The sequence below is a fragment of the Lepidochelys kempii genome, chromosome 1, assembly GCF_965140265.1.
Source record: "Lepidochelys kempii isolate rLepKem1 chromosome 1, rLepKem1.hap2, whole genome shotgun sequence".
In the NCBI taxonomy this organism is placed as follows: Eukaryota; Metazoa; Chordata; order Testudines; family Cheloniidae; genus Lepidochelys; species Lepidochelys kempii.
In genome coordinates, this window is record NC_133256.1 from 110,964,545 (window position 1) to 110,976,579 (window position 12,035).

Sequence of the window (12,035 nt, forward strand, 5' to 3'; positions counted from 1 at the left end):
CATTTGCATTTGGTTAGAACGCATCCATTGTTTGGCCTAACAGAGTGTTCTAGAATTCAAGGACTCTAGACACTGTCCAGTCTAAGAATTTGTGAGTTGGAAAGGGATGTGAGAAAATTCAAACTTGGAAACTGGAACAAAGGTTTAAATTGCATCCTAAGTTAGCTCTAGGAAAGCAAGAGCTGATCCTTAACTAAAATGTAGATTAGAGCTGGATCTCTGTGGGTCAGGATAAAGGCCTCCTGGAGAGTGTGGTTCTAACTGTACAAAACCTGGTGACTTTCAAGATAAGGAGATTTTAGAATACCTTAAATATGGAGCTGTATCAGCAACTCTTCAATCTTATTTCAAACTGTTTTACAGCTACTGGCTCTCAGGACACTGGTAGCCTTGATGGTTTTAATGTTTCAGGACTGGCTGTTTTCCTGGAGCATGAGGGCATTGTGGAGGGAAAGAGAAGGACTCAGAGGAGGGTAGGGGTTAGCTTTTGCTGGCAGAACGAGTTGCATCCTGCCCTTCTGCTCCATGACCAACCCTTCTACTCTGCATCTTTTTACTAGCAATGTCAGAATGGGCCAGAGGCAGTGCAGGGAGCGCACAGTGGCAGGGACAGCTAGGTGTAGGCATCCTGGCATGGAATAAAGCAACTGCAGCAGGCCAGGAAAGCCAACAGAGAACAGGAAACTATTGGGGGCAGGAAGGCCATCTCAGAACAGCATCAAGGGCTACTAGTGTCCGGAGAAGGAGTTTGAGTAGAAGAAAGGCATACCAAGCTGGGAGTTAACTCTGCACTTGTTCCTTAGTGTACAACCATAAACCAATTCTAAGGGTTATAGTTCTGGGTTAGAGTTCTGCATGCTTGCTGTAAATGTTTGGCTTGTTAATTAAAGAGGATCTGTGAAACAATAGCAATTCCACACTGAGATCAGCTTTGGTTATTGTGGTAAAAATCGCTAGCCAACTTCTCCCTTCACCACAATGGTCCTCTTTCCTGCTTCAGCAACACGGATTGTGGTCTACCTGTTAAACCACAACTCCACCACTCAGCTAGGGAGCAGTTGTTTAAAACTGCTCTTCTTCCAGAAGCAGGGGTTGGGTCCCCATGACAGCCGCTCAGATCTGTTGCAGTGAGGAGTGGCTTCTTGATTATTAGCTGGACTATCGTATGCTTCCAGGCATTATGGCAGATCGTCTTCTACAAAAGTGCTGTTTACCAGCTCCTAGTGTTCCTACAAAGGCCCACTAGTAGAACTGTGGTGGATGTAGCTCAGCACAGAAAATCGCGCAGTTTATGCTGAATTCATAGAAGCCCTTGAGCGGGTGAACTAACTGCCACTTGGAGAAACTGAGCATTCGAAAAAACAATTACTTAACAGACTGGGTAGTTACATTTTTTTTTAACATTCACACAGTAATTGGCACAGAATACGTATTATTCACTAAATGCGCTGCTCAGCCCTGTACGCAGATCCTATACTAGCTGACGTGATAGGTTATAACCATTATCTCGTCTTTTCATTAAATTTGGACTATATTTAGATTAGAAGGACACACTTTTCAGAAATAAAACACTTTTTTTAATTGGCAAGTAGAACACACATTACAGATCATTAGTATTTTATAAACAGAATATTAAGTTATAAATACGGTTAAAATTGCAATTAAATGGCAGCTAACAGCTTGGAGTCCAAAATTCATGTTTTGCAACACTTTTCTATTTCCCCTCCCCCACTCTTCCTGGTGACAATGAATAACATGACGATCATTTATTGGGATTCTGGTCTACAGCATGTTCACACAGAACAAAGAAATCCCATTCCTAACAACACCACTAATAAACAGAGACTTTCAAACTAGGTCAGCCATGCTCCAAATGCAATGAGGAAACTGTTGAAGATTTATTTGGTAACACTTTAGGAAAAGATACAAATATCTTCACATTAAAAAGCTGAAAGTTTAATATTTTCTGATCCAATTCAACTGAAAAACAATACCCAGTTCTGCTGCACAGAAGCTTACGACCCATAACTTCCATGACATTGCATGGACGTCTGAGCAATCTCAGCCAGATGCTTATTGAATCAGACCCTTATGGAGGAGAGTTATGGCATACAACTAACCAGCACACACGCATACACACACTTTATATTTAGCAGATTTTTAATTCCCCTCCACATTTGTTGATATTAGTGAGATACATAGATCATTCTACTTCCTCTACACTCACAACACATTAATACATGTAACAAACTAATGTACTGAAGCTTAAATTACTTTTAGCAAACTTTTATTTACATATTTTTAAAAAGATTTAAAAAACTTTCCTGGAAAAGTATAAATCTATATTCCAAAAAACCAAATGGTGCCAGGATCGCATGGATCTCAGTTTTTAAGCAATATTCAGTAGCAAACCATCTCCAAAGACTATTTGGGACTTGGTATATTTCAGCTGTCAGGCACAGGGCTCTAAGCACTCTCCCGGCTGCAGTGGAAAAGCCGTGCCATTTTTCAAAATCAGAACAAGTTGTTTAACCTCCCCTTAAATTATCAAGTGTTGTTGTAGCCATGTTGGTCCCAGGATATTAGAGAGACAAGGTGGGTGAGGTAATGTCTTTTATTGGACCAACTTCTGTTGGTGAGAGAGCCGACCTTACACAAAGCATTTTTTCAGGTGTGGGAAATGTAAGCTTGAAAAGCTTCTCTCTCTCACCAACAGAATTTGGTCCAATAAAATATATCACCTTCCCCACCTTGTCTCTCTAATCTCCTTAAAATGGCACTTCCAAAATAGCCATTCAAATCTTACGGTGACTAGACTGTACAGCAAACTAATGTCAAGGCTAGACATTTCCTTTCACCTACTCTAATTCATGTTAGTTAATTTCATTACAGAACCAAGATTTCATATTGAAAACAGAAGTCCACTGAAGGTTTTGTAGAAACAACTTTGTATCTCAAAAATATCAAGAGTACCACTCAGATCTGGAGTTCAATTAAAACCTATGCATCTTTTAACAGAAATTATGCTACTATAAAAACAAAAGGCCTGCTCATCGACCGGCTCTCAATAATACGGGCTACAACGTGGGAGACGACGCTGAAAAAAGAAGGGCTTTTTTACCACTTCCTTTTTTAATGTCGGCATTAACAGCAAAGTGTCGCTAAGCTTTTCCTAAGATAGCATGCGGATGTGTGACATAACATACAGTAACCAGGAACAACCTCCCCCCCCGCAAAAAAAAAAACAGTACAAACAATTCTAGAAAATGCTGCCTTTCAACGGCTCGCTCGGTTTCAGCAATGTAAGGAATTGCCAGAGTGTCAAGATGAAGTCCACACACCTTGATCATTGAACTGATCACTAGATTCCAAGAAACCAAAGCAAATATAAAACATAAACACACACACACACAACAGCAGCTGCCTAGAAGGCAGAGTTCAATCATCTGTTGATAACCAGATGAATAAAGTGCATAGCAACTATCGTAACAGTTCTCGGAGAAAGAACAACACACTTAGCAAGTCCCAAAGTCTGTAAGCTTGACACTTGTTATCTACATTTTGCTACATGTGGCTTCCCTTTTATTTTAGATTTTAAGCTTGTCGCTTCATTGATTTGACCTGTCAGCACCATCCTGTGATCTCCTTCACACTTTAAATGGAATGTGCTGAGATTTCAGATTGCTGCCTGATGTAACTCTGGAAACTCTTGTCCCCAATAGGATGTTCCCTAAAGAAGGAGGGAAAAAGATGGGAGAACTGTTATATTTATACTGTATTGCTTGTTGGAATAAAATGTTCTGACACTAGTTATACTGCAACAAAAAAACATAAAAGCAAATATTTACTAGAAATGAGGTCAGTTAATTTCAGTTATATTCATGTTATAGCTGTGTATTTGAGTTGAACTGGGGGAATTCCTGGGTCTGTTTCAGTGTTTGATGTCAAGTATACCCAGAGCTTTGAATGGGCACTTTTTTTTTGACACTCAGTATAAATCTAAATAAACGGATGTAGCAGACTGACCTAATATTTTCAACTAGCTCTGTACAATATTCAGGGCTAAATAGAGGCATCTTCTGATATTTAGCTGACATTTTATGGGATGTATTCCTTTTTTTTTTCATAATAATCTTGCTACAGTTTCCACTTTTCATACATTTTTGTCTTCAAATACTTTTTACCACTGTCTCTATCTTGTCAAAAGAAAGCATTTTACAAATTATTTATAAACCGTTCAAAGTACAATCAAACTAAGCCTACGTTAACATCTTACACCAGCTGCATTTGTAGGGTTTTTCCTACTCTATTGTTTTGAAAACCAGACCGTAACCCGATCAAATTCTGTTTTGCAGAGCTATTGAACAAACGATACTTACTGGCTTCCATATTTTGTCTTCTTGAATTTATCCCTCTTATACTGAGCATGTTCCTGTTCTAAAGTTCCAACACCTTCTATGATCTGCTTTAGTGTTTTATAAGTCTCCTTTGGGTCATCAATGATAAATGTTGAGTACTCTTCTTGTTCTGGCCCATCATATACAGATTTGCTGCCACAGGCCTCTATGAAAGCAAATTTAAAAAAAGTAGGAGAGGCACACTGTAAAAAATAGTTTAATTGGGGTCACACACACCACCCAGCGTCACTTTGCTGATAATCAGAAACTAAAGCTGGTCTTGCATTAGAAGTAAGTACTATTGATTAAGAAGCAAGATGCATTCATCTAGGTTCCCAAGAGGCAATTAGAAGTCTAAGTGTGAATGTTCAAGAGAAGCTTAACTATAACAATTACAAATCGTATTGCCATCAATGACATTCTACAGAAGTGCTGCAAAAAGGATCAAGCTGAAGTAAATCAGAGCCTCAATAACATCTGCCCAAAATGAGAACGTTATAAAAATGTGAGACGTTACAACACTCACTACACTTTCTGTGCTACAAGTAGTTGTTTTGGCCAAGTGACTACGGCACTTGAAAATATCTGTTTCTTGCTTATATTAACGTATCAAATGCCTCATAGCATGGTCTACTTTCGTGTTACAATGGGGCATACCAGAGGTGGGGGAGAGGGAATATTTTAATCTCTTTCTGTATTTCACTGGTTTTCTAGGTTTTCTTCTGTTTCCATCTCAGTTTCCCAGTTACTGCTCCTTGCTGAGCTGCCTAGGCCAGAAGCAGGGTCTTCTCTCAAATGCTGAAACAAGATGCTGCTTCTGGAAGTGATGATTCAAAAATGGAGGAGATATAGGCAGAGATCGGCAGCTCAGAAGTGGTAGGAAATCTTAAGGTTATAAGTGCATGGTGGCCAGAAATGGATTAAAGTATTTTGTAAGCTGCATGTCTGACACTCCTGGCTTATATCATGTTATAAAATAAAGTACTATTTAAAGTTGAGCACTGCAGTTAAGGCTTCTCTGCTACTCCATCTACTGAATTATGATCGAAAGTTTGGCATATTGTAATGCAGAATATTTTTCTGGCTTGCCCAGCAGCACTAGCTCTTTAGGCTTTTCCTTTCATTACTTTTATCCCTCACTGTTTATCCCCTCCTAGACACTTGAAAAGCAAAACTGGGCTGAAAAATACTCATTACTTATATATACATGGAGTCAGATATATCCAAAACAGCCAGTGTGGGAAACTGTTTGGATTCAGCATGCTCCGGGGAATCGAGTCAGAGAAATATGCACATGGCTTCTGGTAACACAAAATCATATTCCACTGAAAACTCAACTTGGCTGCTTCTTCCTTACAAGATCAATAAAATTCTAGTTAGTGCACACTCTAATTTGCCAATTCAGAGCATGCAAACTATGCTCTGCCTAAACCTTATTAGGGGTCTGGGGCTAAGACTATATTTCAAACAACTGTTTCACATGCAAAGAATTTTTTGTGTATCTTCCACTGTGTACCAAAAATAAGTCACAAAACCTTTCATGGCAGCAGTAAAAAGTTAAATGATGATCGCAGTGTTGTGCAAATGTGTATCTGCACAGTTGGTCTCGAGCAAGGGTTCTCAAAACTGGGGATTGGGACCCCTCAGGGGGTCGCGAGGTTATTACAAGGACGGTCGTGAGCTGTCAGCCTCCACCCTAAACCCTGCTTTGCATCCAGCATTTATAATGGTTTTAAATATAAAAAAAGTGTTTTTAATTTATAAGGGGAGTTGCACTCAGAGGCTTGCTATGTGAAAGGGGTCGCCAGGACAAATGTGTGAGAACCACTGTGCTAGAGGTATCGGGAGCATAAAATTAAGTTATTGTCTCATTTCTAGAAGTGGTGAAACGACACTTCTTCATACACACCTTGCATTTTCTCCAATTTAGGCATATACAAGTTGAAAAGGGAGTAGATGCGTTCAGTTTCTCTATCTCCATCTATGTCTAGTTGTATATTTGCAGGGAGGCCTCTGTAAAATATAAGAAAGGGAAGTAGTGATAGTACCATGCTATATCAGACTGGTTTAAACAATATCTCTTTTACAGCATGAGAGCAACACTGCAGACCTAATATCATGAATATGGGAGTGTGAATCGTTTTCATATTTATATGCAGGCATTAAAAGCAAGGTGTTGCTCGGCTTTTCTTAATCCTGCAGATATGTGGCATACTGCACAGTAACACTACAAACCTAACATACTGGGGGCAGAAGTTTGTATCGTTTCCTTCTTTAAAACTGAGTATTCAAGAAAGGGTGCTAGACTGAATGTCCTGGATCCTCAAGCTATCTGTTTTTCCACAGATCAGGTCAGGGTGATGACAGTTCAAACTACCCCCCACACTGACTATCCAACATGTCTAAACTTTAACTCAGAAAAGAAGATTCTTTACAAATACTTAGACACTTTGGGGATTAATGAATGTGGTCTAGGCAGACAGATACAGTGAGAAGATAGCTAAGTCTCTGGCTATTCAATTCTTGACCTCGGAAGGTATGTCTACACTGCACACTAAGTTTGGGCTCCGGCTCACATTTGAATCCAAGCCCCCATTCCGTCCACACAGGGTACGTCTACACTGTAACAAAAGACCTGTGGCAAGGCTGGCCCAAGTCAGCTGATTCAAGTTTGCAGGGCTAAAAATGGCAGTTTAGACGTTCAGGCTGGAGCCCAGGCTCTGAAATGCTGCGAAGGGGATAGGGCTCAGAGTCTGGGCTCCAGCCCGAGTCTGAACGTTTATGCTGCAATTTTTAGCCCCGCAGCCTGAACCATGTGAGCCAAAGTCAATTGACCAAGGCTCTGAGACCTGGTGCTGATGGTTTTTATTGGAGTGTAGACGTACCCACAGAAACAGTCTGAGTCAGGTCACCAAGCACTCAGGACACAGGCCCGAGGTCTCTGCTAGCTGCCTGGGTTCAAGCCCTGTCATTTTGCTGTGTGGAGACAGCTCAAGCCACAGACCTGAGTCAGAAAGTCTGCATAATGCAGCGTGGACGCAATAGCATGGTTGAGACACCTGGGTCCAGCAGTTATAAGCCCAGGTTTACAATGCAGTTTGAACACTCAAGCAGGGGCTTCAAAATACTGAGTCCCCAGGCCCAGGTCCCACAGATCTGGATTTACAATGCAGCGTACACAGATCTGGATTTACAATGCAGGTTTACAATGCAGGTTACCAACAACCTGGCTATTAGTTTTTGTGAGGACAACAGCTGTTCTCCAGGGACTGGAGTGAGACCAACAACTCATTTCACACAGGGTGCTAAAGACCCTACAAATAATACGCCACTGTTTTTTGTTAGTCTAGATGTAGAAAGCTGTTGTCTACAGTTTAACATACAAGCAAGGAACGGAAAGCCGTCCTTGCGAGCTGTAGGCAGTTTTAGGAGCTTAAGATTTTGCTCTCACGTACTATGGTTTTGAATTTTATCCTGTACTAGACTTACTAATGTAGGGGTGGGCAAACTACGGCCCGCGGGCTGGATCTGGCTCCTCAGGACTTTGGATCTGGCGGGCGGGATTGCCCCCCGTGGTGCTGCAAGCCCTACGCCGCTCTCAGAAGTGGCTGGCACCATGTCCCTGTGGCCGTGGGGTGGGGGGCGGAGGGCTCAATGCATTGCCCTTGGCTCCAGGCACCGCTCCCTGCAGCTTCCAATGGCTGGGAATGGGGAACTGCGGACAATGGGAGCTTCAGAGGAGGTACCTGGAGGTGTGGCAAGGGCAGCGCGCGGAGTCCTGTGCCCCTCCTCCCCCAGGGGCCACGCAGAGACATGGTTCCGGCCACTTCCCAGAGTGGTGCAGTGTGGGGCCAGGGCAGGCAGGCAGAGAGCCTGCCCTGGCCCCGGTGCGCTCCGCTGCCACCCCGGAGCTGCTTTAGGTAAGCAGCGCCAGGCTGGAGCCCAAACCCTTCGCCAGGGTTCTGCCCTCCGTAGTAACCCTGCGGTTCTGGGTCTCCCCACCCTGGGGAACCCTCAACCCTCTATCCCCACCTCGCCTCAGTCTATGGCTACTGCCAGTCACCATCTAACCCCCGCTCACTGGGGCAGACTGCAGTGTACAAGCCATTTATCATTGGCAAGGCGGGGGATTTGAACTGGCTGTCTTTGCCTACCCTTGGGCTGCCCCTTTGCAACCCTAGTATCTGCTTGGCCTTTAGCAAGGCTGCAGCCTGGGGCTTTTCCAGGCGGGCACTTCCTAGCTCCCTTGCCCTACTCCCCAGCACTGCTCCACTCAGGAACCTTGCTCAGTAGCCAGGCCCTTCCCCCTCTATAGCTAGAGAGAGGTGCTCTCTTAGCTCCTGCCTAGCAGTCCCTTTATAGGGCCAGCTGTGGCCTGCCTGGGGCATGGCCCCAGCTGAGGCTGTTTCCCAATCAGCCTAGCAATTGGCTCCCCCGGAGCAGCCTTTTTCCTAGGCTGCTTTCAGGGTTAGAGTGGGTAACCACCCCTGCTACAACCTGCCCCCCAACTCCCTGCCCTAAGCCCCCTGCCTGCACCTCGCACCCCTCCTGCAGCCCAACTCCCTGCCCTGAGCCCCCTGCTGCACCCTGCACCCCTCCTAAACCCCAACCCCCTGCCCTGAGCTCCCTCCTGCGGTCCACACCCCTCCTGGACCCCTGCCCTGAGCCCCTTCCTGCACTCCACACCCCTCCTCTACCCGAACCCCCTTCCCTGAGCCCCCCTCATACACCCCGGATGCCTCCTCTGCCCCAATCCCTTGCCCTGAGCCCGTTCCTGCACACCGCACCCCCTCCCACACCCCAAACTCCAATCCCCTGCCCCAGTCCTGCATACAATTTCCCCACCCAGATGTAGCCCTCGGCCCAAAAAGTTTGCAAACCCCTGTACTAGTGTCTCATGTACTAAGAAGAGAGAGCAGTTTAACCAGGGTCTGAAGATGCCAGTTGCACTCGGTATGAGAAGAAGATTGGGATGACAACACAATGGACCTAAGATGACAGTTTGTTGTCTAGAACCCAGAGGTGCCCAGGCAGCTTGCACCTCTTCACAAATATTACCCATTGGGAGGCCACACTGCACATACTTAACATGCCCCTGGCTGAATTTAAAACAAGCAGTGTCCTACCGACCCTTACCCAGTGCAGGGCGTACAGCCAGGAGTATTATCTGCGGTGGCCTTGCAGCACAGCCAGTGTCCATTAAGGTATGCGGAAGGGTGGTAGACTGTGAGGCGTTTCTTGTTGCACTGGCTAACTTTAGTAAGTATGTCAATCCAGTCCTTGGCCTCGACACAGTTATTTGCCTGGATGTACAGGACTCTCTCAGGCTGAATCACTTGGAACATCTGAAAACAAGGAAATAATCCACAGACTGAACCACCAATTTAATTAACACTGGAGTCAATTGAAAAGAATACAAAGTAAAGGAGGGAGTCTTAACAGCATAAACCTCTACATTAGAAGGTACAGTCTGATCAGTGGATTATTAAAGGAAACAGGACAATGTGTCAGACCAAAAGATGCATCTAAAAGCAGCAAGAAATCCTATTAAACACAAACGGATCTATAAAATGAAACATTAACTATTTCTTTAAAAATAAAACCTAATGCTTTGTGCAACATGTTAATCCTGCTTCTACAGAAGACAATTTATAAACAACGGAGATTAATATGCTTACTGAGGAACACACCCTTACAGGGATCACTCAGCGTCAGAGATACAATTTTAGTAATGCTGCAGCTTCAAGTTTTGGAAGCTGACAGAGAAAGCAAATGCTGGGCTGAAAGGAAACGCTATTTGTAGGGGGAAGGGGAAGAATCGAGTTTGCAATCAGCTGCCGTGCCTATTTTGCTTTAACTGACACACAATTAACCTCTTAGCACTTATTTTGTTTTGATTTTCTTTCCCTTTTATAACCACTTGCACACACTAAATATAACCACTTATACCACTAATAAAGTAACAGAAGCGCAGGCTTCCTTGTGAATATACAGGGGTGTGTTAGTGGCTCAAATTATTAAAATGTTTGTGTCATGTTAATGCTTAGGCACTCCAAATCACGATTGGGATTCCATTTTGCAGATGCTGTCTGAACATTTATGAACACACAGTCCCTACCCCAAATAGCTTGCAATCAAAGAAATCACAACCACTATCAATCGTTTTCCATGCTCTTCCTTCCTCTTGAAAAGGTAACATTTCAAACATAATTCCTTTTCCAGATAAACTGATATCTGAAAATCTGTTGGGGATTACTGAGATTAAAGTTAATGAGATAACAGCAAATACTGGAAAAGCAAAATCGAGTACTTGAAGTTCATATAACTTTTCTAAATATTTAGCATTCGCTGGTTTTCTTTCCCCTTTCATGTTTAAATAAGTCCCCCCAAAATTAAAATCTGCATATTACTGTTTGTATATGGCTTTGGATATGGCTAAGTATTATTTCCCATAATTCCCCTGTGTCCTCAGGGTTATCAATTTTTTTGGTATAAACTCACCTTTCTGAATTACAAACACAGAGATCATTGTCCCAGATTGTATACTGACTGGATAAGGGATAGGAAACAGTATTTTAAAGGTATCAGAGTAGCAGCGGTGTTAGTCTGTATTCGCAAAAAGAAAAGGAGAACTTGTGGCACTTTAGAGCCTAACCAATTTATTTGAGCATAAGCTTTCATGAGCTACAGCTCACTTCATCGGATGCATGCAGTGGAAAATACAGTGGGGAGATTTATATACATAGAGAACATGAAACAACGGGTGTTACCATACACACTGTAATGAGAGGAAGCTCACTTCAATACATGGTATCAGTTCAGTCTCTGCTCCCTTTACTACACTTTAAGGTTTGTATTCTTGGAAACGGGGAATATCCCTTCTATTTCACAAGCGAACTTCTTGATTTAAATGGAATTTTCACCGAAAGAGAAAGGGAAAGGAAGGCTGCAGTTGGCATTTTTTCCTGTGTTCAGTATTTTTTTTTATTGATACCAGACACCAAATAAAAAGGTGTGAACTTCACCACAATACTGCTGTAGCAATTATTAGTGTGATCAGCTGGGCAAGGGCAAGTGTGGACAAAATACAGTATTCTGTTTAAAAACTTCCCAGGAGAAAAAGGGCTAATTTGAGGTGAGACGGGAATTGCAAAGTCTAGAGCATACAGCTCATCCCCTGTTTAACACAGAGCTGTAGGAAAGTGCATTTTAACACACTGCTTAGTGTAGTGGAGCCCCATATGTTACAACAAAGGAACAGATTTATAAGGGATATGTGGTTGTGTAATGGGATACCATTATAAGTGACCTAATGTATGGAAACTGTTACTGAGAAGCCAACAGTTGAGCCAAGAATTTCAAGTCGTTGCAAGACCTGTTCAGGCTCAAAAAACACCAGACAACAGCATTTGTTCTTAAAGCAATGTTCTGCAAAAGACCAGAACGTTACTTGTAAAACAACTCTCTGTCCAAGGATCCGGAGGACTTCTTGAAAGAAGAGACAGACAGACTGGCTGGGCGTACTGTGCCCCTACGTGGTGCTGGCATCTACCACACATTATGACACTCATTAGGAATGATGAAAATGGGATTTGGTGCAAGATGACAAGATGATGAACACAGATGCCAAGAAAATAT

At 43.0% G+C, this 12,035-nt stretch overlaps 1 protein-coding gene across 3 annotated transcripts in view; it reads right to left on the reverse strand.

Moving 5' to 3' along the window:
- Positions 1 to 1,554: 1,554 nt before the first annotated feature.
- Positions 1,555 to 12,035, reverse strand: part of RASA3 (RAS p21 protein activator 3) — a 264,785-nt gene continuing 254,304 nt past the window's right edge. For all 3 annotated transcript variants that reach the window (XM_073350720.1, XM_073350711.1, XM_073350726.1), the window contains 4 exons: positions 9,534 to 9,742; positions 6,307 to 6,410; positions 4,380 to 4,563; positions 1,555 to 3,730 (listed from right to left, as the gene is read on the reverse strand). In XM_073350720.1, coding sequence (XP_073206821.1) covers positions 3,655 to 3,730; positions 4,380 to 4,563; positions 6,307 to 6,410; positions 9,534 to 9,742 — 573 coding nt within the window. In that variant the 3' untranslated portion in view covers positions 1,555 to 3,654. The remainder of the gene's footprint in view (positions 3,731 to 4,379; positions 4,564 to 6,306; positions 6,411 to 9,533; positions 9,743 to 12,035) is intronic.